The 26,600-nt window shown below is 43.8% G+C and overlaps 1 protein-coding gene across 10 annotated transcripts in view; it reads left to right on the top strand.

The window, feature by feature from the left end:
* Positions 1-26,600, top strand: part of LOC117005174 (protoheme IX farnesyltransferase, mitochondrial) — a 181,686-nt gene that overhangs the window by 61,307 nt on the left and 93,779 nt on the right. For 5 of the 10 annotated variants that reach the window (XM_033076551.2, XM_033076555.2, XM_033076553.2 and 2 more), the window contains 4 exons: positions 3,333-3,361; positions 7,080-7,204; positions 10,503-10,827; positions 19,086-19,210. In XM_033076551.2, the coding sequence (XP_032932442.1) occupies positions 3,333-3,361; positions 7,080-7,204; positions 10,503-10,827; positions 19,086-19,210 (604 nt within the window). Of the gene's footprint in view, positions 1-3,332; positions 3,362-5,561; positions 5,965-6,019; positions 6,281-7,079; positions 7,205-10,502; positions 10,828-19,085; positions 19,211-26,600 lie in introns of those variants that run through there. The other 5 variants (XM_033076550.2, XM_033076559.2, XM_033076558.2 and 2 more) reach the window with 3 other exon arrangements.

Below are 26,600 nucleotides of genomic sequence, written 5' to 3' on the forward strand. Positions count from 1 at the left end.
ACCTGCACCCCTGCAGCCTCCTCCATATGTTATTCCAACCAGAGGCTCCCCTTTCCTGAGGACCTGGGGGAACAGATTGCAGGCAGATGAATTATCCTGACCATGACAGCTTTCTCCTGGAATCAGCTTGCTCAGGCACTTGGATCTGCAGTCTGCGGGCAAGAAACAGCTTGTAGAGTTGGCAGTCAACGGAGTATTTCTCAAAACATGGTATTTCTCAAAACAAAGGAACTTGCCATGTCTTGGATGCATTTTGTGACTGGAAACACAAGCAAGGCATTCATTTACTTTGCCCATGTAGCATCCCAGGCTGTAAGATGATGGGGAAGGACACACACTACAGCTAAGAGCAGTAGAACTGAGAGGTCTGTGCTGCATCTTCTGTTACAAATTCTAGTCTGTTTCTCTTATGTGACATTTTTTTCCTCAGAAACAAAATTGATTCTCTCACAAATCAGAAAATAGAAAACATTCCTCTCTTCACAGCAAGGAGAAACACTGGAGTTTCTCACTCTTCTCCCACAAAGACTTGTCTAGTTTTACACTCAGGAGCAGGAGGGAAACCAGTCAGTCTTCCTCTTCCATCTCCCATTTGGGAAGGCTGTGCTCATCAGTGAGGTAGGTGTAAAGAAGTTATTGCAAGAAATTACTTCAGGCTGAAGGACACTTCCCCAAAATAGTTAATGTGTGTGTACTGAGCACTTTCTGAACAGTTGCTGAGTATAGGAGATCAGTTTTGCAAGCTGTTTCTTCTGTTTTAATCTGATTTCCTCTCTGCTCTTAATAAATCTTATGTTTACTAGATCTTCTGAGTCCTAAATAGCTTGAGAACTTGACATAGATTTTCCAGGAAAAGACAGACCTCTGAAAGAAGGCAAGAAAAAAACAAAGAAAGGGGTTCTGGAGATATTCAGGCACCAATTTTCAGATGAAGGAGCACAGGACACAGGTCCTTTTCTTCAGAAAGTAATTTTAAGGGTAAAAGGCTTCTGGAAATAGTTGTTATTGACTGCCTGAGAACTTTAGAGATGAAACATTTCTTGTCAAAAGCAGCAATGTAAGGGTGAGTTAAAAAGGGCTGGCTGATGTAATGGGGCATTGTAGATGGTTAAGTAGCTCCTTGCTGGATCTGTGTGGCTGGTTGCTGCTGCCGTAAGGAAGGTTTTGCCATTTATTGGGAGTGACTCCCCTCACTGTTGTCAGCAGAGTTCATCCCCAGCCACCTTGCTGTTTACTCCCCATCACCAACATGTTTGTACCAGATCTGACATTAACTCCAAATCTGATTGCAGCTGAATTTACTTGGCAAAGCTTTACCTAAAGAAAGGCTGGAAGTTTTTCACTTGAAGTGAGTGATTATAGCTTGTAGTCCATTGCAGGTCGCAAACAAGAAAGACAGGAGTTTCCAAAAAATTTCATCTCCCAGGTTCAGCACAAGGCCACCTTGGACAGCTCAGAAGAGGTAGCAGTTTTTAGCTTCTGCTGATTTCCTATGGTATATTTGAACTCTACTTTGGCAAAGAAATCAGTATGGCATACCGCTTCAGAACAGCAACTGAGTCCTGATCTACCAGAAGTACTACTTCACTTGTTCTTGGAAGGTTTAACTACTCCATAACACTGGAATCAGGATGGTAGGAAGGTTTGGGGGGTTTTGATGTTTTTGATGTTTGGTTTTTTAACCTGCTGATTTCCAAGCAGAGTAATTTGCTGAGGGTGAGTATTTAATAACATGGGAGTGGCATGTTTCAAGGTCTTGGTTGGTATCAGCAGGTTTTGTTCCTGGCTGTGAGTTTCTTTATTGAAAACCAAACTTTATACAATACACAGAATCACGCAATGGTTTGGGTTGGAAGGGACTTCAAAGCTCCTGTGATTTCACTCCCTACCATGGGCAGAGACACCTTCCACTAGAACAGATTGCTCCAAGCCCTGTCCAACCTGGCCTTGGGTACTTCCTATGCTTCAATATTGGATTGATGCAAAAGCATCAGTGCATCACATTGCTGAATTGTAAAAAATCCCTGAAAACCCCAAATCCATAGCAGTACAAGTAACTCAAAGAGCTACTTGGCTGATCATCAGAATCACTGGGAGTCTCTCAAGCAACAGAAACTGTGACAAGCCCTGACTCAAGATCTCAGGAGGCGTGTAACTGAGGTGTTGAGCAGAGATCATTGGCTCAATCTAGATGCCTTAAGCAGTCATTCAACTTTCTATCGTTAGAGTTTGGCCTGGCCTTTAATACTTCCTTTGCTCTTCCTATCTGTTATTTCCATGTTTCTGATATGTCCTAGTGCCCTTCACTTTGGACAACATTTCCTACTTTACATCCTGGGCCCCCAAAATCAAATACAGTTGGGCTTCACCAACTAATTGTTCTAAGCTCCAGCTTCCCCCGTGATGGATTACTAAACTAAACACCAGTCACCAGCTTTTAAATGATCTGCAGAGGTTACTACAATAACAGCAGGATGCCATCCTATTTATTTTGCACGTGGCTTTCAGAGTTCCCTATCTGAAAGTACATCAAGTCTCTGTGGAACTCTAACATTAATGCCACATTCTGTGAGGCAAGAAAAACATAATATTGTCACAGTAGGTCTTTAAATCATTTTCTGACAACAAATGAATTTACAAGAAGCCTTGTTGGTGTTACATGTGAGATTTTAACATTGAAGTATAATAATAGTTTGCCATTTCCACAGATTTGTCTTTCTATGTATCAAACTATTGCATTCTGCTGCTGAGATCTAATTAAGCCCCACCAATCTGATTTAAAATCTTGCTAAGAGGAAAAAGGATCATATAAAGCTGTTAATATGTGCTCTATAATTAACATTAATGGCAGTTGTGTGGTTAATTGCCCCTTGCATCAGCCTGACAACAAACCTATGGGTGCAAAGTTTATAGGCAAGGGAAGCAACTGCCCATCTTGGCAGCTAGCAAAATGTTAAGAGATGCTTCAGGAATTGTTCTGACCCACAATGGTGACCTTGGAGCCCCGTGACAAGAAATGAGCCTCTGGCAACCCTCTCCCTGGTCCTGTGATAGAGGTTCTGGGCTTTTGTGAACTAGATGGTGGGAACTGAGTGGGGAGGCTGCTGGAAGCTGCCTGGAAGGTCCATGTTCCCCTTTCTGTACTCCAAAATTCCTGGTGCTTTCTAGAGAGTATTTTATCTGGCCAGGTCCTGTGGAATCAGTGCTGTGCAAACCCAAACCTTCTGTAATGTGATCCAAAGCCTGTGGAGACCTTTTGAGCTCGAATACAAGTCTGACATTTGGATAGTTGCATCCACTAAAAATCCTGAAATTATTTATTTTCTCTCTAGGAGCAGCTTTGGTGGTTCAACGGAAGTGGGTATGTGACATTTTGTGTGCCCTAAATCCTCATTATTGTTTCACAAGGTGGTATTGCTCTGTCTCAATGTCCATGGATAACATTCTCTTTAATTAGAAAAGTAATGTTATATCTCCTCTCTCCAGGGGTGCAATTTATTGCCCAAGTGAAAGGCAATGAAAATCATTAAACCTTAAATCTCAGGCCTGACACTGAACACTTGACTACCTCAATCTTTTGCTCTTTGACCCAAACTGCCCTAAAACCAACTAACCATTTCACTATGCAACCGTTGTGTGTGTTTGCTGCATGATGTTTTCTTTTTGCAAGTGGAAATTAGAGGGCAGAAAAAAGGGCAAAAAGTAGAGATGCAAACAGGAACAGTGAAGTGATATATACTCAGCAGTGAGAACTCGGAGTAAAACTGGATATTAACTGTAAGAAATGTGAAGTCCTAATTTCTCTCCAGCTCCCCAAATAGAAGGACAGTGGAAATAAATGCTTTGAAGTAGGATATTCTTAGTGAATTAGAGTGAGTATTTTCATATTATCTTCCTAATAATGATTTAAGATTACTTTTGCATGAATTTAAGTGCTGTAAAGAAATGAAAGCCTGGGAGGAAGATGATTCTGAGGAAGATTTCCATAAAAAAATATTGAGAATGATTTTCAAAAGCATTTAAGTGACTTACAATGCACATCATCTGAGCTTAAACTCTTAAGAGAAAACATTTTAAAGATGCCTGGGGGTGCAATTACACCTTACTGCTGGAGCAGTCCTAACCATTTCCTTCCCTTTTTGTTCAGACTCTGGTCCAAGGCCTTTCCTCTGTGCCCTGCTTTAGCTTTTCAACCTTTTCAACAGTGCCTGCACAGGGCCAGTCCAAACAGTATAACCAGCAAAATTAGCAATTTCTCCCTTTCAGGTTAGTAAGTTGAATCAGCTTAGCAAAGGATCCAGCCACTCCCAGAACATGTATGAGGACAGGATGAGGTGACAGCTGCAACAGCTCTTCAATGTGACCCCCTGCGTATTTTTACCTAAGAAGTATAGAAACCAAACTCTAATTTTCAAAAATTACTTTAGAAGCTACAGACTTTTTATTTATTTGTTTTTTTAACTACGCATTCAGCTCTTTAAAGCTCATGTCCTTTTGGGAATAAGACTTCATAGAATTATAGAATTGATTCATTTTTTATTAGCCCTCTCATGGCTGTTTTACAAGGATTTTGCAATGTCCCACTGCACTCCTGGTCACCCTCTTGCTGTGCCAGACACCACATCCTGGCGACAGCTGTTTCCTGGAAATGAGCCTGGGAAGGCAGCAGAGGGAACAGCCTCAATGCCTGGCAGAGGCCGTGAGGATGCTTCAGGCAGGGCTCTGGGCACTTCCTCATGGATTCCTGTCTGGCCCCAGCTCCCACCTGAATGCTGTCCCTTGTTTCTGCACCCCAAAAATGACACCCGCTTCTTCCTCCCTCAAGGTCACTGGCTGGTTTGCTGGGTGGAAACTGCTCTGGCACTTGTTCTGCAGGAACAATCACACCCACATCTCCCCCCAAGAACTGTTGTTCTTTGCCAGGCCAACTTTTTATAATAAAAATGTCTTTAATTCAGTTTAGTTTTTTGAAACTTTTCGTTTCATTGTTTGTTTCTCCATGGAAAAGGTGTGCTGTTTCATCTCAGTGTTTATGATACATCTCAAGTTTTGGACTTGCACAACTGATCTTGTTTGTACATACAAAATTTCTTCCTCATTATCTGGAGTGCTGTGTCCATTTCTGGTCTCCTCAGCAGAAGAAAGACAAACTACTGGAGAGGATCCAGTAAAGGCCACAAAGATGATGAGGGGTCTGTAGCATCTCTGTATGAGGAGAGACTGTGGAACCTGAGCCTGTTTAGTTTGGGGAAGACAGAGGGGAATCTCATCAATGCATATAAATAGCTCCAAGGATGTCAAGAGGATGGTGCCAGACTCTTCTCAGTGGTGCCCAGTGACAGGACAAGGAGCAATGGCCATGGACCATAACACATGAATTTCCACCTCAACATGAAGAAGAACTTTTTTGCATGGAGGGTGGCCAGAGCCCTGGAACAGCTGCCCATGGAGGGCGTGGAGTCTCCCTCTCTGGAGACATTCCACTCCCACTTGGATGTGTTCCTGTGTCACCGGCTCTGGGTGATCCCTGCCTGGCTGGGGGGGGTTGGACCGGGTGATCTCCAGAGGTCCCTTCCAACCTAAATCATTCGGTGATTCTGCTACTTTAGGTCGTTTATTTTTACTGGTAGAGAGGTGGAAAGCCTTTTGACTCTTTCCACGCCGCTTTTATATATTGGCCTGAGGAACGTCAAACTTCGGTAAAAAGAACTCTGCATAGCTCGGGGCATTGCCACCCCTCACGGGAAAGCAGCCCTGGCAGCGCTCCAGGGCGGGGTCGACACGCCCGCCCCTCCCGTGGGACAGCCCGGAATGGCCGCTCCGCCTCCGCGCTAGTGCCGACCCGGAAAGCGTTTGGAGGTCACGCCGGGAAGATGGCGGCGCCCAGGCGGTGAGGGGAGAGCGGTGCAGCAGCCGCGGCCATGAGCGCCGCCCGTCGCTGCCGCCCGCCCCTGGCGCTCGCAGGTACCGCGGAGCCGTAGGGCAAGAGGGCCGGGCTGGACCGGGCCGGGGTTGCTCTGTGGAGCAGTCCCCGGAGCCTGCACGGCCATGCCTGTGCGTGTCCCCTCGTGCGGGGCGGCACCGTGTGCCACACTGCGCTGTGTGTCCTCCACACGTGTTTGACTTTGGTGCTGTCCTATGGCTGCTGCTTCCTCTCAGTGCTGCTCTGGCAAAATAATTTTGTGGATAGTGTGTATGAGAGTGGGACAGTACTATATTGGACAGTATTCCATCACCAAAACTGCTTGAGCTCAAGCAGCGTTTGGACAACGCTTTGAAGGTCAGGGCGGGATTGTTGGGGTGTCCTGTGGAGAGCCGGGAATTGAATTAGATTATTCTTGTGGGTCTCTTATAGCTCAGGATGTTCTGTGAAAATATGTCTTACTGGAGCTTAGGAATTTGGAAGAAACACCCAAAATTGTTGGGACATATTACAGTTCAGTTTTGGGCCCCTCAGGATAAGAAAGAAAAGGAGGAGTTGGAATATGTTCAGGGAAGAGACAGAGCTGGGGAAGAGTCTGGAGCACCAGAAGCAGTTGGGGGAGCTGGGCGGCCTCAGCCTGAAGAAAAGGAGGCTCAGGGGAACTTGCCGTTCTCCTCAGTTCCATAAGAGGTGCGGGTCGGGTTCTGTTCCCAGCGAACGAGGGACGGGGTAAGAGGAAGTGGCCGTAAGCTGTGCCAGGGGAGGTTTATATTGGATATTAGGCAAAATTGCGTCACTGAAGGGGTGGTCAGGCACTGGCACAAGCTGCACAGGGCAGTCATGGAGTCATGAATAAGGGTTCCAAAAACATGTGGATGTGGTACTTAGGGACACGGTTCAGTGGTGGACCTGGCAGTGCTGAGTTAATATTCAGACTTGATCTTAAAGTATTTTTCACCTTTAATGATTCCATGATCCTGCACTGTCAGGTCTGGAGCAGCAAACATTTTCCCTCACCTGACCCTGATTCCCATTTGTTGGAGTGTCCTGTGTCACAGCTGACAACAGGCATTGTAGTCTTAATTAGGAGCAAACTCAGTGGCAGAGAAGAAACAGGAATCTTCTGATCCCTTTTTTCTTGTTTTCCTTTAAACAGGATTATTTGTTTGGCATCTGAGGAACACTGGTGTACGGCAGATACCATGCCGGTTTGTACACCTTTACCATGTGGCCAACAACAGGTTGATTACCTTTCAGTACTTTAACTTTCTCAAACGAATGGTAAGTCGAGTGTAGTTATCCTATGTTTCTCATTCACCCCATTTGATAAGTCAGAATAGAGATTAGATGATAAAAGTAATGTTTCTCTTATCAGCCAGACTCAGCCAATTCTAAGTGTTTCCATTTTTCACTAAATCAGAGTTAAAGCACTTAATATTCTAAAACGTGAGGCTGGAGGAAACTTTTGTAGCAAGGACAGTGCCATGTGCTGCAAAATCTCCTCTGCTTGATAGGAGGCTTCTGTGCCCTTGAAATAGACCACTCATCTCCTGTTGAGAAACATGACATAAAATTATTTTTAAATTGTTATTTATAAAAATGCTAATAAATAATATTTTGGCTAGCGGTCATACAAGTGGAACTCACTTGGGGAGGTGGTGTGTTCTGAGTTAATCAGTTTATTTGAGTCAAAACTCCTAAGCTCATTAAGTTAATGGGTTACATTTACAGTGTGCTGTTAGTTTTAGGTATTAGAGAGCTGTAATTATGAGTCAAACCCTTGAAATTGCATCTTCTTTGTCCAGTTGTATCATATGTAATTAGATGGTAGTAATTTTTTAAATTGTGCTACTGATTTGAACTGTATTCGCATGGCTTGTTCAGAGATGCAGATCACTCTTCCTCATTGTAATTATTACTGTGTAGATGCATTCAGGATTGGTTGAAAGTTCTGTCATTCTGTTCTTCTGGTTCTTCAAATATATAGAGTATTTTGGGGAAGAAAATGTGAAGGAGAATCAAAATGCTCTTTTCCTTATTCTGTCTTTGTTTTGTAAGCTTTAAAAGAGAGCAAGCAACTCTCTCCTAATTTGTTGTATATGTTCCTTTGAAATTCATTGTTCAATTAGTGAACAAAAAGTTTGGCATAAATAATAATTGATGTGGAAGATGACTTCATATCATAGGTGGTAGATTGTATTTTTTGGCATATTTTTAATTTTTTCATTTCTTAAATATGTGCAAGTTACTTATATTTGGAAACTGAAGTTGTATGAGCATTTATATATTTCTCTGTTTAAAAGTGAATTTTGTTTGGTCAAATGATCTTGGAGGCCATTCCAACCTTTATTATCCTGTGGAATTGATTAATTGTAAGTCAAGTTGTGTTACCTCGTGGTTTTGAATATGAACAAGAGTTTGCTCTTGTAGCCATGGGAGAGGAAGTACAGTAATTTCACGAATACAAGCCGCACCAATTTGACCAAAATTTTGGTGGAAACCCGCAAGTGCGGCTAATATTCTGGGGCGGCTAATACATTAACAAAATTCTAAAAGCTGCCAACACGGAAGTGAGAGCCCGCGGCAGCCCCCAAGCCAAGCTGGAGCCCGGCCGGCCCCGGCAGAGGTGGGAAAGCCTGGCAGAGGCGGGGCCAGCAGTGTGGGGGGCGGGCGGCAGAGCCTGAGCCAGCAGGGCGGGGCAGGGGGGCGGCAGAGCCCGGGCCAGCAGGGCGGGGGAGCCCGGGAGAACTGGGGCTAGCAGTGCAGGGGAGTATGGCAGAAGCAGGAAGGCCGGCGGGTGGGGCTGCCTGGCAGCGGGGGAAGCCCAGCAGAATCGGGGCCAGCAGCATGGGGGAGCCCGGCGGTGCGGGGGCCTGCAGTGCCGGCCAGGGCGAGGAAACGCGGCGGCGGTGCAGACGGGAGGGGCGGCCGGCGAGCCCGGCGGCGGCGGCGGCAGCCCGCCGGCAGGGCTAGGGAACGCGGCGCGGCCGGCGAGCCGGGCGGCGGCGGCGGCAGCCCGCCGGCAGGGCTAGGGAACGCGGTGCGGCCGGCGAGCCGGGCGGCGGCGGGCAGGGCTAGGGAACGCGGCGCGGCGCGGCCGGCGAGCCGGACGGCGGCAGCCCGCCGGCAGGGCTAGGGAACGCGGCGCGACCGGCGAGCCGGGCGGCAACGGGCAGGGCTAGGGAACGCAGCGCGGCCGGCGAGCCGGGCGGCGGCAGCCCGCCGGCAGGGCTAGGGAATGCGGCGCGGCACGGCCGGCGAGCCGGGCGGCGGCGGGCAGGGCTAGGGAACGCGGCGCGGCCGGCGAGCCGGGCGGCGGCAGCCCGCCGGCAGGGCTAGGGAACGCGGCGCGGCCGGCGAGCCGGGCGGCGGCAGCCCACCGGCAGGGCTAGGGAACGCGGCGCGGCCGGCGAGCCGGGCGGCGGCGGGCAGGGCTAGGGAACACGGCGCGGCGCGGCCGGCGAGCCGGGCGGCGGCAGCCCGCCGGCAGGGCTAGGGAACGCGGCACGGCACGGCTGGCGAGCCGGGCGGCGGCGGGCAGGGCTAGGGAACGCGGCGCGGCGCGGCCGGCGAGCCGGACGGCGGCGGCGGCAGCCCGCCGGCAGGGCTAGGGAACGCGGCAGCGGGGCAGTGCTGACGGGAGAGGGGGGCCAGCGAGCCCGGCGGCGGCGGCAGTGGCTGGCCCGCCGGCAGGGCGAGTACGTAAACGCAGCGGCGAGGCGGCCGGCATGCCTGCCAGCGGCGGCAGTGGCTGGCCCGCCGGCAGGGCGAGTACGTAAACGCAGCGGCGACGCGGCCAGCGGCGGCAGTGGCTGGCCCGCCGGCAGGGCGAGTACGTAAACAACGCAGCGGCGAGGCGGCCGGTATGCCTGCCAGCGGCGGCAGTGGCTGGTCCGCCGGCAGGGCGAGTACGTAAACAACGCAGCGGCGAGGCGGCCGACATGCCTGCCAGCGGCAGCAGTGGCTGGCCCGCCGGCAGGGCGAGTACGTAAACAACGCAGCGGCGAGGCGGTGCTGACGGGAGAGGGGGGCCAGTGAGCCCGGCGGCGGCTGCAGCACCACCCGGCCGGCCCCGTCAGCAACCGTGAGCGGGCCGAGCCTTCCTGGCCCCGCCCCGAGCCAGTAAACCCCGCTATGCCGCGATCCTGTTACTAATTGGCCAATTTGTGAAAGCTGCGCACGGATTCTCGCGACGAACGAAAGTGCGGCTAATATTCGGGGTGCGGCTTATCTATTGACAAAGACAGCAACATTGTTGAGGCACCGGAAGTGCGGCTTATAATCCGTGCGGCTTGTATTCGTGAAACTACTGTAAACTTATTCAAATGCAATTCTCCAAGCTTACATAAACATTATTGATTCAGCTTTGAGTTGTAAAGCTGCTTTTGTAATATCTAAGCCAACTTCAGAAGCCTTTCTGTGTGTGAAATAAGTGTCTGAAATTCAGACTAACTCAGTTGTGTTATGGAAGTAATTCTCCTAACAGGAATAAAATAGCAGTAATATTGTTGGTGTTAATAAAGTGAAATTGACTGAAATATCTTTATCTATTTGTTTTAACATGTCTCATTGTATTTAGTATGTAACACGGTGCAACAAAGACCTCGGCCAACGAGCCAAACCCAAGTCCAATTCAATCGTGCCTCCCTTTCATGAGCTTCAGCAATTGGATCAGGAAAAAAAGGTTGTACACAAAATTAGCCCAGTTTCACCTGTTCATCAGTCGTGGTCTGAGACATCAAGCAGAAATGAGTTGAGAGAAATGAAATCAGCTGCAGAAACTGAAGACTCAGTCATACCAGTGGGAGCTGAATCCAAAGAAGACAGACGATGGAAAGAAATGAAGCTACGGCTGGATGATTTGCCAGGAATTTTGGCACGCTTGTCCAAAATCAAGCTTACAGGTATTACTGGTCATTTTTCCTCATTTTTCTGCATTCTGCTTGATAGCGGAATTCTTTAGGATCTTATTGGTATTGTTTAGGTTTGCATGTGTTAATTCCCACTTTACTGATGCTAAGTTGGGTCAATTTCATCAAGTATGTGCTACAAAAATTGTTTAGCATTTAATAGTTTTTTGGAAGCATTTAATAGTTTTCCCATTACATTTGTTTAAAAACAATGAGAGGAGCTTACGTCCTGCTGTCAGCTAGTTTCTGGGAAATAAGCAAGCATTAATAGACAGATTACAGTGAAATGGAGTAAGGAAGTGAATTTGCAAATATTGTGCTCAGTATTTGAAATTGTCTTGCTTAAGTTTACCAGTGTTCGTTCTTATTTACACACCTTTCACTGTAGTACTGCTGGTTGTGAAATTAGCGCTAGAAGTCCCAACATAAGATAATCCAAGTAGTTTCGTGTATTAGAAAGGAAAATTTTTGAGGCTGACCAATTGAATTTTATAAAAGAAGATCTGATTTACTTTTCAGTCAGTGATAATGTTGTCTCTTCAAATCAGCAATTGTTAAGCAATTGCCTGGTAGTCTTAACTATATTTTGTCTTGTTCAAGTAGTAATACTTGACAACTGTAAGTTACTACTTTGCCAATAGGTAGTGCTATGTGTACTTTTATTTCTAATGAGGCTCTAATGATCTGACCAAAGCCTTACATCTTGTCTGTGATATAAAGTCCAAGAACAGAAATGTAATTTTCTAAGTCCTTGCCTGAGTGCTCTCCAGTGGGTCAAGTGAACTCCTGGTAACAAGACTGTTCTTTGCCATAAAATGTTGTTATAATGAATGTCCTGAACTCAGTTTACTTTTAAAAACTATTTTGTCTTGCAATAGAAAAGTTTTTATTGTTTGTTTTTCTGTGCAAAGTCTTGCTGACCACATAGAGTGTATAATGGTAATTTACATTTTCATCTCAGTCTTGCTGATACATCTTGTCTTTTGGATTTGACACAACTGATCTTGTTTGCACATCCAAATTTTCTTCCTCATTGTTTTTAGAAAACCTGAGGGCATTTGTTTTGTGCTGGTAAAGAGTTTAATGCGATTAAAAAATGTATTTTTATATTTTACTATGATAGTTTAACATATTAGACTTGGAAATTTCAAACTCGGGTTATATAAAGCTCTCGCTAGCACATTCAGCAGTTGTGAGGATCATTTGCAGCAACTTCGTGGTACATACAGCCTCAACTATTCCCTCGTCTTTCTTTCTGCATTGTGCCTTTTTTTCCCCCATGCTGTTCAGTTTTAGTAATAATTTGTTCCTGTTAGGCTCACCATGGGTAATTTAGAAGTGCTGTGTGAGGCATATTTTCATTGAGGTGATTTTATTGATGTGTGTGTTACATGAAATTGAATGCTAGCTGCTGAAGTAGAGCTAAATTTAAAAAATTCACTAGATCCAGAAACGAAAACTTACAATGCGATGATAAAGGGGCCAGAGAGAGAGAGAAAGTTAACTATTGTTGAAAGCACTTTAAATGTTTTTTTTTTATGGTTGCTGATGGGTAAGCTCAGTGCTTCTACCACATCTCAGTGTTACTGGTGCTCCTTGGAATGGCAGTTTCAACAGCTTTAGAAAGATGCGAGAGTGTCGTTTTCGAGATGAAACAATTTAATGTGATACGTTTTTATGTGGCATCGGAGTTGCTGAAAAACTCTTCAACAGTTCCTGGTAGCCTCTTTTAACTAGGCAAGCACCACTCAGGATTTAAAGCAGGGTATAGAAAGCAAAGGTTAAGGAATTTAATTATCTTCAGGACTCTTGTTTTCTATGAGAGTGCCTTTTGAGGTGTAAGCGTAACTGCTAATTTCTGAACAGCTGTACAATTTTTAGTCCAGCTTGCAAGCCTCTTGGAGAAGGGACTGTGATTTTAGTTTGTCTCTGCTGTGCGAGGAAGACTTTTTGATCCAAGGTTAAGTGTGGTAAACTTTACCTATTGAGAAGGTATAGAAAGATACAGAAAAAAACTTGACCTCTTTTCTCGTTGTGATCTTTCTGTGTTTGGTGTGCAGATTTTTTGGAAGTGGAAAGTGTAAAATGGTAAATTGGGTGAAGAGGACTTTGTAGGAGAGGAGTTCTATTGTTGATCTTTATTGGTCATGGGATAGTGTAGGAGATAAGCAGGAATAATACTGTGTGCAGTATGTAGAACCATCAGATTTTTTTTCTAACTTGTGTTATCATTTAGACAGATTATATATTCTGTAAAGACAATGGTGTTGTATTTCTTTGATTTTATTTTTTTAAAGAAGAATAAATTCTCTGAGGTCAGTTTTTAAGTTGCAAATGCCATACAACTTAGTATTTTGTTCCTTTTGTCCATGAAGTTCTGATAGATCTCATGTCCTGTGTGCTTTTTTTGGCAGACACTTCATTAATACTTTTTAGAGTATGAAATAATAAAAAACCAAACTCTGCATGATGCTAAAATGGGACTTCCTTATGCTCTGTTTTTTTCCTGCTGCTACTGGAAAGAGATTTATTGTTTGTAGGATGAATTGTATTTCACCTTGGAAAAGAAACGAGTTTTGCTATTTCCATACCCTCCTGCTTCATGTAAACTGCAGCTTTTGTTACTCTGCCATTAGAAACTCTGCCTTAAAAACAGGAATAGATTTTTGTTTATATTCTTTTGCCATAGGGAGCAATTAGGAAACATTTAATTAAATGTCACATAATCTACCTTTTTGGAATCAATTTCCATCCATTCCTATCACTGTGGTTTTTTATGTTGGCTGCTCTCTGAACATCTGTATCCTACCATGCAGGCATTTGGAAAGCTAATGCATCTGTCTCATAGGTTTTCAGAATTATAAATGCATTGTTTTCGGCTTGATCCTAAAGTTGACTTGTAAATGAAAATAGGAGAGAGACAAGGGAAGAAATGGGAGTAGGAGGAAACTCTGGGAATTTATAATGCACACACACTAGCAATTTTGGGTTGTCTTGTCTTCTTAAATTTAACTTCAAGTTTAGATCTAAGTACAGTAAATTCACGAATACAAGCCGCACTGAGTATAAGCCGCATCTCTGGGTGTTGGTAAATATTTCGGTTTTTGTCCATAAATAAGCCGCACCCGAATATAAGCCACTCTGTCGTTCGCAGCGAGGACCCGCGTGCAATTAGTAACAGAACCGCGGGAGGGCGGGGTTTACTGGCTGAGCTAAGGCTGTGCAGGCTCGGCCCGCTAGGGGCTGCCGACGGGGCCAGGTGGCCCAGCCCGGTGCTGCCGCTCGGGGCCGGCCGCCACTGCCACTGGGCTCGGTTACCCCGGGTCGGCACTGCCCCGCGGTGGCAGGCAGGGATGGAGCTTCCCCCGCTCCTACGGCAGCGGCGGCGGGCGAGGACGGAGCTTTTCCGCGCCCGTGGCGCCGGCGGCGGGCGCGGACAAAGCACCCCGCCGCCTCCCCGAGCCGCGGCAATGGCTGCGCGCACTTCCCCCCCCCCCCTTCCCCCCCGGGCCGCGGCAATGGCGGCGCGCCCCCCCCACGTCCTCCCCGGGCCGCGGCAATGGCGGCGCACCCCACCCCCCGTCCTCCTCGGGCCGCAGCAATGGCGGCGCCCCCCCCGCCCCCCCCCCGTCCTCCCCGAACTGCGGCAGAGGAGGAAAGAGAGCTCTCCCGCCTCTCTCCCCGCCCCCTGTGCTGCCTGCAGGGAGCCAGGGCAACACAGTAACACTGTAACAATCGTGGAATGCCGGCTTTTACTGGCCGGTGCTTGGCTCGGCGCCCTGGCTGGCATGTCTGGGGTTGTAAATGTCAGAAAATTATTCACATATTAGCCGCCCCCGACTATTAGCCGCACTTCCGGGTTTCCACCAAAATTTTTGTCAAATTGCTGCAGCTTGTATTAGTGAAATTACTGTAATGTTTTCTCCAAGGGTTGCAGGTGAAAACTCAGATGAACTATATGGAAAACCACAGGAAAATCAAAGTTCAGTTTTTAGTTTGGGCAAACTGATGAAAGCATGATATGAAAAAAGCCAAGTATTCCCTTAGATAATGCTCTATGATTTGAGAACGTTTCCTTGTTGTTGCTCCTGTAGCATGTTGGTCTTTCTGTGAGGACAAGCAGCTGAATTGGAACAGGCTGTCCCATCCCTGGAAGTGTTCAAGACTGGGTTTGATGGGGCTTGGAGTAACCTGGGTTAGTGGAAAGTGTCCCTGCCCATGGCATGGGGTTAGAATGTCTTCAAGGTCCATTGCAACGCAAACTGTTGAGTGATTCTGATTGTGCAATTCTGTGTTGTACAGCAGACTGTGTCTTTAAGAAAAGACTGAATGTGGCACTCAGTGCTCTAATCCAATTGGCAAGGTGGTAATCAGTCAAGGGCCGGACTTCATGATCTTGGAGGTCTTTTCCAGCCTACTTGAATCTGTGGTTACATAGCACCTGTCTGAGAAGTGGATCAACATGGGTGGAATAATATGCTAATTTCTTAGCATTTTCAGTTTTGAAGACTAAACTAGAAATTTTTTCGTATTTCTTGTCATAAGAAGATAATTCTGTTGTGTGTAGTAGGAAAAAGCTGGAATTTACTGGATGAATTGCTTCTGTATAGGTTTGTGTCTGTGAAATAATGATTCAATGATTCTCTAGCACAAATATGCTGAACCTGAAATCAGAACCTTGAGATAATTGGTATTGATTGAAGATGTGATTGTGAACATCCTGCTTCATCTCATCTGTTTTGTATTGGTGACAAGAAGATGATGAAGATCCACTTTTGACAATGACTCTTGACTCTTACCAAACTGCAACAATGACTAAATAACGGGCTGAAAGTCTGGTAACAGCAGCTGTAAAAAAATGCATTTGCTTTAGTGGAGTTCTCGTATGTCCCAAATTGATTCTGGAATAATAGCATTTTTTCTTTACATGGTAACTTCAGTATAGTGAGAAACTTTGACAAAGATTTATTTGTTGTTATTGTTCTGATTATTGATATTCTACATTTATTAACAGTTCTAAATATATTTCATATACTTGTCAATCACTTGTCTTCTTTTGTGGTTATTAAACCAGTAACTATTACAGCGTCAAAGAATCTAAAGCTGAATAGTGGTTGCTTTCTGGCAATTGGTTTTCCATGCTACAAAAAAAAATTAATTAAATAAATATAGACCATTATTACAGTTCATTTTTAGCAAAGTATCTTAAAATTGTTTAATGGTAAGAAGAGGTTACCTGCCCTGTTTGTAATGCTGCACTTGAATTTTGCATCTTTTGGTGCAGACTTGTTTCAAATCATTGTCCCAAATTTAGGTTTGCTTCAGGAGCTCAGCCTTTGTTAGTGTGCGGGTTATATAATCTGTATCAAAACTTTGATGAACCTAAACAAACCTGGATTTGCAAAGGACACGGTGGTCAGGTGGGTAGTGCTAAATATCGCTGCTACAGCTGGCTTTCCAGAAACCAAAGTGTGAAAACTCAGGAAGGAATGTTTCTTCAGATTTTGGAAAACTACTTTTTTTAAGGGCTATATAAACATTTGCAGTAAAGCAGTGAAATTATTTCTTGAAAAAAAAGCACAAATGCATTTGCTTTTCTCTTTCTTTACGTATTGATATATCATCAGTACAGGAGTAGAGGGGAATTCTAGTGCAGGACTGATTTGCTTTGGCTTTCTGTGCTTTTATTTTGGCTTGGCTACTTTTTAATAGTAGGTAAACAAAATATGGCATAGTGATTCACGTGATATAAATGATATAAATACAAAGAGTTTATAAAGGCAGAGTACATTGTGATGAAGTGGAAAAGGAACGTAAGGAACACACTAAACTTTTGGACTGTATTTTTATGCCAGAAACATTATAATTCAGTCTTTGTCACCAATCCATTAGCATTTTCTTTTTCTACATTGATGTGGGAGACAAATGTCCCCTGTTAATTTTTGCTAAAGCTAAAATTGTTTAAAAGACTGTAAGTAAGGCTTGGGCTGAGATCATAATTTTAAATCTTGGCTTCCTTTTGAAGGGTGTGTATAATGCCAGCACCCATCAACAAGTCTTGAAAGGTTCGATTCCATCTATTATGCAATAAGGTGAAGTTAACTTGGCCCCTAACACACTAAACTAACACACTAAACTAACTAAATGACCTCATTCCCTTGATGTGATCTCAGTTAAGTATACTTTTCCTCCATGAGGGAAGTTGAGGGGTAAATTATTGCTTCTACAGTTAAAGAAAATAAACTTCCCGATCCAAAGGAAGCGTTTTCCTATTTACTACTAATGTGTTGTATTGGAATATCTGGGCGATGAGGGAAGCAGGGGATGCCTGGTGTGCGATCCCTGGCCAAACAAGAAAAAATACCTGCTTTAATGGGATGTACTGCAGCCTTTTTAAATGAGATCCTGATAAGTCATGCTGAAATGACTGGCTAAAATTAATCTGGAGAAATCAATGGGGACTTTAATTAGTGCTGTAACTGTACAGTGTTAGAATTTCTTTGGGGTCAGGGTAGTGGTAATGTTACACTGACTGTTTGCCAATCCATTCCACCTTTCTTCTCCAGTAAATGAGTTGGTGTTTTCGCTTAATAAATTGGTGTAAAGTGCTCTCTAATGTAAGTTTTAATTCTTGTCTAGAAGTGAGCGTGTGATTCATTATGCAAAAAAAAAAAAAGAACGTAATCACTCTTGGAAATGCAAATGCCACTGTTCACTGCCATTTTCAGTGCATTTTTTAAACTTCAGTTGTACCAATGCATTTTGTGTTTTCTTGTGCATTCCTAAGGAGGATTCAAGAGTTTGGAAACTAACGCTGTGTTGTATTTATATAATAAATAAGATCTAGTCATTCAGTTATCAGTACCTTCATGTTCATTTGTCTGGGGAAGCAGCAAAATCTGTGGTTCTTTCAAATCTGCTCAGAAGGGTAAAGTTCTGTCATAGATCCACTGTATTGTAAAAGTAGCCTGTGAATCCGCAACAAGACTGAATAATTCATACTTATTATAATATGCATGTTATTATAGTAATATTCAGTCATCAGTGGATTTTAGTACTTAGAGAAAAGTTTTGATGAGCACGAAGTTTTCTCCACTGTGGTTTCAGGATGAAATCCTAAGGTTCTTACGCAGGCACAGTTCTTGAAATGAGCACTTTGCATGTGCATCCTTACTGGCAGGTCTCTGCCATGATGTTTAGTTTTACATCTCAAGTAGTGCTGCTTAATAGATAACCCAGTTATTTTCAGTCAGCAACGATTATTTATTTGTCATTTAACTTCAGACAAAAAGGAGACTTTGTAGGAATCAGGAAAATAAGAACATTTTGGTGCTTTGATTTAAGGTAGCTGAGGTCTGAAACATGTAACTACATCAGTATATAATTTAAATACATTCTGTTCAGCAACTAATAATTTCAGATTGTAAGGTTCAAGGTCATGAGCAAGATGTTCCATAAGTGTGCTGACTTTTATACTATAAGGAATTTGTCATGTCATATTATTTCTTACCAAAAGTGAGGTTTTTGAGACCTATTATTTGACTAATTACAATATTAGGATTGAAACCTGGGCAATTTTTATTTTAAGGATGTGACTTGCAGCATTGTACTAAAGATACAATTTTGCATGATAAAACTGAAATGAATTTTTATGAACCCACTCCAATGTTGAGGCCATTAAGTGTCATTGGGTCTCTGTGATGAGGTGATTGTACTTTTAGCCCAAAGTGGGCATGTCAAATAGGAGCAGTGGGAACAGAGACTGCAATGAAGTTACTGTAGTTACATGCCCCAAGTCTCTTTCTGACTCTGCACTGCTTAAATTCCTGCTATAATTTGTTATAAAGTATATATCTCAGAGTGGTATTTTTTCTCACTGTTTTTCTTCTGTGTTAGAGTTACTGGAAAAAATAACTGTCCTGTGCATTTTGTGTGGGGCAGTTTGGTTCTGTAGCAAATCCATAAAATAGGGAATACAGAGACACAAGTTGTATCCTCACATCATTTGCTAATGTGCTGCTGCTTTTGGGTTCCTTATTTAGTCTCTAGCAGTTCTCCTTCTCATATTTGATTTCTTTATCTAGAATGTTCTTATTAATAGTGCCCAGTTCCTGCAACTACCGTGAACCATAAAAATAGCAAAAAGTTAATCTGCACAAGACTTCTTTCAGGGTTTGAAAGCCATAACTGGTGTTATGTACAAAGATGGTTTCTTGCTGATGCTTTGAACTGTGCTCTCACTTGTATCGCAGCTCTGGTCATCAGCACCACATCCGCTGGCTTTGCCATGGCCCCGGTCCCTTTTGAACTCACCTGTTTCCTGCTCGCCTCCCTTGGAACTGGCCTGGCCTCCTGTGCAGCCAACTCCATTAATCAGGTCAGTCCATCTCTTCATCTGTACAGCAAACTGGTGTTGTCCTGGCTTCTGAAACGCTGCTGGGAGTGTGACTGGATGGCAGGGAATGCTGTGCCTTCAGCTGTTGCCAGAACTTTGAGCTGCTAAAACTGACACACCGCAAAAGTAATACATGCCTGAGGATTCAAGTGGAGTTGCTAGGCACAGTGTGTTTATATAAAATGGAGTTAATGAGGTTTTAAGCCTCACAATAATAATGGTTATCTTGGTAATACCCAAGCCTGGGTCCTTGGAGATGACAGGAAGAACTGAGTAATTGTAGTGTAAGAATAGCCAGTGGGGCTCCAGCTTTATGGGCTGGATTTTTCAGTTGTGTTATTGTATGACCTTAAGGGTGGCTCAGATCCACTTTAAACGTCTGTGGTGAGACTTCAGTGGGACTTTGTCCAGGCTGGGATAATGATATCTCCTGCACATCTGCAGAACATACTGAGAACCTCCATTGTATGGAGGTTCTTTCATTCTAGAGCTATGCCTGAACTTGAGCTTCCCTGCATGTGTCAACATGCCTTTGGAGCTTGATGCTGTTATTGGCTCTCCTGCACTCAGCTGTGAAGCACAGTGGCTCTTGGTCCCTACCTCCCAAAGGAAAGCCTAACTAGTGAACCAGGTACTAACACTTGTGGTGCTGAATGGAATTTCAAAGTGTAGTAGCCATGGTCGGTCACTTTTCAATTGTAAACGTGGCCTGGAAAAAGAAGGAGCAGCAGCAGTGCCACATGTCAGAGCATTTTATGGCTTCAGCAGTCAGTGAGTCCTGGGACTCCAGTAGTGGATGTTTCCTGTGATCCACACCCTGGAGTCAGCTTGGTTGAGTTGGGCTTTTTGATGTAACCTTGTAATACCTCAGTTGTAGGCTCGTGATGCGTTTTTTGGGATTGCACCCATCAGCACACATTTTGCTCAGCCTGAAGTAAGTCCTATTTACTCGTTTTACAGGTTTTAGTGTTTATTTCACTGAGCTTAAAATTGGGCAGGCAGCTAACTCTGTTTTCTCTGCAAAATGGGAAGGATGATGCATGACTTTTTAATTGTTTGGAAGCGTTTAGGTAACCTGCCTAACTTGGAAACACATAGATAAAATTATTTTTCGAGGCTAAGTCACACTATTTTCTGAAGGATACATTTAGTTATCATGTATGTATTTTTCACACAAAGACTGGGTAGAAAGGCTATCATAACTAAGGTTAAGTTTTTCTGAGTTTTGATACAATTTTAGATGTACCCTTTTTTCCTCCCTTTTTTTTGTTTACTACTCTTCTAATATTAAAAATTTGTGGGTTATCATTTGAAATATTTACTGTCATATGTACCTTCACTTTTCATGTGGGTACTTCTGGATTAAGAGAATTAATGATTGCTCATTTAGAGACTCCTGTGCAACTTGTTTTGAGATTTTGCTAGATCTTCTGAGAGGTGACATTCACACACAAATAACTGGTTTTCTTTGTCTTCAGCTTCTGTGTATTGGTCATTGTATTTTGTCCCAAAAGCAGGTGCTTTTTAAACTCTTGGAAGCCATTTGATGAACTCTTGAATTACTCAGGAGTACAGGAATTCTGTGCTGTAATTTGGAATTGGACATTTGGGATGGGAAAGGGGAGTTAGGAGGGGTACAGTAACTTTGTGCTGAGGCTTGTAATTCACTCATTACTCATGGCAAGTTACTACAACCTCACGGTGTGTCAAAAGGCCTTTCACAATTTCAGCTGTACACTTTAAATTTTCACACTCGCTCATGTTGAGCCACTTGCCTGCATAGAGAGACCTCAAAGGCAGATTACTCCTACTAAAAAAAATAAAGGAGTAGAGTTGGTAAGGAAGCAAAAGGAAAGAGCTCTGGTTGCTGATCTGTTGTTTATCAATGGATCCTTTCAGTCGTTGAGTGCCCTTTTCCCAGTGTTACTGTGTCTGAATTGGCTGGGAATTTAATTTTCCATAAATACTTAAAGCTTGGGTAATCCATCTCGACTGTTGGGAAGGAGCACATTTGACTTGGAACTTCCTTTATTGCTACTTTGCTCTGTCCATTGCTCCCCATACGCATCCACTTCTCTGTCAGCTCATGACTCATGTTTCCCCTGTTGCTCCTCACTATCCCTTAAGGACCTTTTTATATGATAACCGTCTTTCCACTTCCCATATTGCTATAAATCTGTACATCTTTAAGGGCAACTCATCTTTCCCACTCCTCGTTTTCCTGATAAATCTATGTGCACAATTTACAGTCCCCCCATGTGTCGTGGGAAGGTGAAGTGTGAATTGTGTAAGATTCTTCCCTGTGATTTAGGACAGGATGTGAGGAGCCTGGTGCTGTGAAAATGTAATGAAGTGTCTGTAAAATTCATGGTAGTATTGATAGAAGCTTGTAACTGATCAGGTTCTGAGCTTTGAGGGTTTTTTTTGTTTTTGTTTTTTTTTTTCCTTGTCTCAACTACTTGATTTTAGCAATCTGTAGGAGCTGGGACAGTTTTACCCCCAGTTAATTAAGCTGAATTAGCTATTTAAGTTGACATAAGTCCTGGGGCAGGGGCCAGGCCTGTGCTAAGTTGTACATAGACAGCAAAACATTGTGTTTTATTTCTTGACACAGTTGGTCTGAAACAATCTTCTAATTATCACTTTCTCCTTGTTTTCACATGGTTGAATGTCATACTTTTAACTTATTTTTTCCTGGCTGAAAGAGCCAGGAAGTTATAAAAATATACCTAAGTGGAGATCTTTGGCCCCCTTTCACTTTTTTAACAAGAAAGCAATAAAAAACCTGATGCAAATCAATGACTTTGTAATTTTTTATTGTTTATAGAAGTATAGTCTGGATATTTATCCAGATGTGTATTTAGAAAAAAGTTTCACAATCACTAGATTTTAAATTCTAGCAGTGCTTTCCAAGGCAAGTAGAAAGAATGCATTTTGATGGTGATGCTGTGAAATGGGTCAATGATTTTTAAGGAGCTTGTGACTTACTGTTTTGTGACTTGAGAGTGAAGAAGTCATATTGGAAAATGCAGGCAAAAAATACAAAAGGGAGAGGTGGTGCCTGCAGGACAGCAAGGTAATTCTACAAACATTTGTTTAGAAAATGTCAAGAAAAGTACCTTGGAATAATTGATGTCAGACAGAAGTTGTAGAGAAACAGATTTGGCCTGGTGGAAAATGCTGTGAATTCTGGGGGTCTGGATAAATATCAGAGGGTCCTTGAGGTTTCCTGTGGCGTGTGTTGAGTCTGTGGGCTGTGGGGGAGGAAACTCCTGTGGGAAGGTGCCAGAGAACAGATAGTGTGTTATTTCTCTTGTCTTCCACCAGTGTTTCTGCCTGTGCCTCACTTCTTCCTATCACAATACTTCAGAGTTGTACCTCACACCTAATCCAGCATTGCAGTGTCTCCCAGAGCTGGTGTTGCCTTGTTCTCTTCCACATCATCCAACACCACGTTACGCCTTTCGGAATTGTACTACAACATGTCACCACTTCTCAGTTCCACCTGCTAAAATGGCTTTTGTCTTTTTTTCCCCGTCTTTCTAACAGGATCCTTTCTTTTTTCCATCATTTAAGTAACTTAAAATTATTTCATACAGGTGTTTTTAATTGGTATTCTTTTGAAAATTTTTCAGTGGGTTTTAATGAAAAAAAAATCAGGTAATGCATTTACCAAGGACTGGATTAAGATTCATAGTGTCTGTAACATTACTAAGCTAGCCAAAGCCTCCAGAAAATCTCGTAAGAAGGGATCAGTCTTATTGATTGCAGTTATGGTGAGGAAATGGAAATATATTCTGGGGTTTCGTGTTGCAAACACTGATGTAAATATTGAATCAAACAAAGAAATCTTGAGTCAAATAAATAAACACAAAGTGTTGTTCCTTACAAGCTACAAATAAATTAAGTAAACCCTTGGTTTTTTGATTAGTGAAGACTAATTTTGTGACTTCTTCTTTCCCATACTCCAGACTGTCACAGCAGTGGAGGGGTAGAAGATTATATTAAATTGGTTAATAATCTTTTGCTTTTTCATAGCTCTGGTTTTTGATGATTTTTGAAAGCTCACTCAAGCTTCAAGGAGTGAATATATATTAGAGAGAAAACATGTCATTTTTGAGACTTCTAAGATAGTCACCTCTGATTTATGGAGAAGGAGATAAAACATGAAGAGATGTTTACAACACAATACCCGGCATTAAAATGTTAAAAGAATCACATGCACGTTTTATATGTCAAGTACATTCTTCTGTAACTGCGGCATGGTTAAAAAGTGGGAGAGAACTATAAAGATGAAAGCAGGATGTTTAAAGTGGTTTGAATTTAGTAACTGAGAGATAAAATGATGTGCTTGGGTTTGACTGATGGTACCTTGACAAGGAAGTACACTGGACTGAATGTCTTAGCTGAAGTTAGAGAGCTAAAAATGAGGAGTACTGTAAATATGTTATCAAGCATGAGAGAACAAATGTAAGTTAACATCCCTGTCCCTTCAGGATCTGATCTGATGGCTGTGTTTTGCTCTTTAAGTCCCATCTTCTCCTGAAGAAGCGGTGATTCCTTAGAAGTGTAGCTGTAAGGAGTGGGAGGGATGGGTTATTGTTAAAATAATGGAGTGAAATTCGGGGTTTGAATTCAGTTACCAGCCCAGGGAACCTGCATGTGATCTTTGGTGTAGGACAAACTATGAGGGTCATTTGGATGCTGCAGAAGGCTGAATAAAGTAAAAATAGAGCAACCTTTCAGTTGTCAGTCCACCTACTGGATTATCCTTAGTGAAAAAGAAGTCTGGTCGTCTTTTATCTGGTCTATATCTATTGTCTTTTGAGTTTTGAAACCATCACCTCTTGTCCAGTCACAACAGGCCTTGCTAGAAAAGGCCTCATCTTACAAGTCTTCTTTAAGTATTGAAAGGGTACAATGAGCCTTCTCTTCCCCAGGTGAATGCCCCCACCTTTCCTAGCCTTCATAGCCTCCTCTGGACTTGCTCCAGCAGCAGCTCCATATCCTTCCTGTGCTGGGACCTCAGAGCTAGAGATAGCTTGGCTGGTGGTGTCTCACCTGAGCAAAGCAGAAGGGCAGAACCCCCCCTTGACGTGCTGCCCACAAAAGAAAAAAAAAATTTTAAAAAAACCAACCGAAACAAAAACTTTGAGAACTCTGTTACAGGGAAAAAAAACCACCTCAAGGGTTAAAGTAATACATAGAAAGTGATGGCTAGTGATAGATGCCTGGGTTATTGATGAAGTGGAAAATAAAAATAGCATGATTCTGTCCCCTGTCCCCTTTTTCTTTAATCCCAGCAAAGAAGTCCAGCACAAAGGAGATCAGCAATACTTCTGTTCCCCCAAATCAGCTGTGTTTTTGATGTTATCTCCATGCCAAACTTCTCCTAACAAAGTATTTTATTGCGTGTCCATGGAGTGGGAACTTTTTATTCTGATGCTAATGTTATTAATATGCTCTGCTCCAAGTTGGAGGAACTGACTTCTGGCAGATCATGTAACCCACCTCCACTCAGTGCAAGAGGTTTTTGTGAAGTAAACTCCTCAAAGTTATTTCTTGCCCACTTTTGAAGTCTCTGAAAATTTATTGTGTCACTCCTTTCCCTCACAGGTAACTGCACTGTCATGTTGGAATGAGAGAACTCATTTTAAATGCCAACAAGATTTGCTCCATACAATATGTACAATAAAAAATTATGTAGTTGAATGATTGAAGTGATTTAGAAATAGTCTAAAATTATTTTTCTAGGTTTTGGCTTTCCAGATCAGAATAATTCATGCCTAGCTTATGGCACCTTTCCTGTCCTGCCTCTGGAATGATCCCACTGGCAGGTGTTTACCCTTTTCCTGGGCATGGCGAGTGTCAATCAGCTCAGTCAGGCCACACTCCCACACTCCCAGTTGCTCATTTGGGATTCATACCTGATGCGTCTCTGTCTCTCTCTGAAGTCCCTTTGTTTTGACTGAACTGTTCGCCTGCAGCAGCCTCCTGGCCTTTCATTTGCCCCCCCTCTCCATTCCTGCTAGTGATCAAACAACTGGCAGGAGGGGTTATTGAAACCTGGTGTTGAACTCCGCACTTCAGGACTGCCAGTGGCAAAGGCAGCCTGGGATGTAATTTACAGTGGATAATAAATTCAAGAAAAGTGCAACACTGGAAGTTTATCTTGTGTTCTAAAGTGTTGATATATGTTGCTTTGATATTTTAACTGCTAGGCAGGCTTCATTAATGGTCACTGAAGATCATAACTTACAGTTCCAACAGATGATTCATAATTGCAACAGTTGGATCAAGTTAGCATGGTGCAATTGGTGCTATGGAGTAGGAATAGCTCAGCTTGTGAGGATGTATTTCATGAGCAGTGAGAATGAGAGCATTAATGAGAACCAACCTCTGAAGGACTGATAAATTTCAAATGCAAGGATTATCTTTGCAGATCATGAATCATTTGACCTACAACTGAAGCTTGATAAAGGGTCTTCAAAAGTACTATAATGCTTATCATTGTTGAAAGAAATTCTTTTTCACATGCATATTGTGTGAGTATGGTAGGCAAAGATTCTTTAAGTGGATGGATTCACATAACCCTTAAGGACTTAGACCCTAGTCACCTCTGTGATGTTTAGCAAAGACAATAAAAATGTCTATAATGATGCTTTTGTTGCTACTTTCCCCCTTCTGTGGTTCTCACTATTAGCATAAAACTTCAGATTCTGGGGAGCTTAAGACAAAATGTTTTGGTTTGATTCTTACTCTTATGTTGCATCTCACATATATTCACCAAGTAAGTACAGTAATTTCACGAATACAAGCCGCAGCAATTTGACAAAAATTTTGGTGAAAACCTGGATGTGTGGCTAATAGTCAGGGGCGGCTAATATGTGAATAATTTTCTGACATTTACAACCCCAGACGTGCCAGCCAGGGCGCTGAGCCAAGCACCTGCCAGTAAAAACCGGCATTTCGCAATTGTTACAAAGTGTTTCTCTGTTGCCCTGGCTCCCTGCAGGCAGCACGGGGGGCGGGGAGAGAGGCAGGAGAGCTCTCTTCTTCCCTCCTCTGCCGCAGCCCGGGGGAGAGACGGGAGGGCCCCGCACCGCCATTGCCGCGGCCTGGGGAGGTGGCGGGGCCCAGCGCCACCATTGCCGTGGCCCGGGGAGCCAACGGGGGCCCCGCGCCGCCATTGCCGCGGCCCGGGGAGCCGACGGGGGCCCAGCGCCGCCATTGCTGCGGCCCGGGGAGCCAACGGGGGCCCAGCGCCACCATTGCCGCGGCCCGGGGAGCCAATGGGGGCCCAGCGCCGCCATTGCCGCAGCTCGGGGCGGAGCGGGGCGGGGCTCGGCGCCGCGGCATGAGCGGGGCGTGC

This window comes from Catharus ustulatus, chromosome 20 (assembly GCF_009819885.2).
Source record: "Catharus ustulatus isolate bCatUst1 chromosome 20, bCatUst1.pri.v2, whole genome shotgun sequence".
Lineage (NCBI taxonomy): Eukaryota > Metazoa > Chordata > Aves > Passeriformes > Turdidae > Catharus > Catharus ustulatus.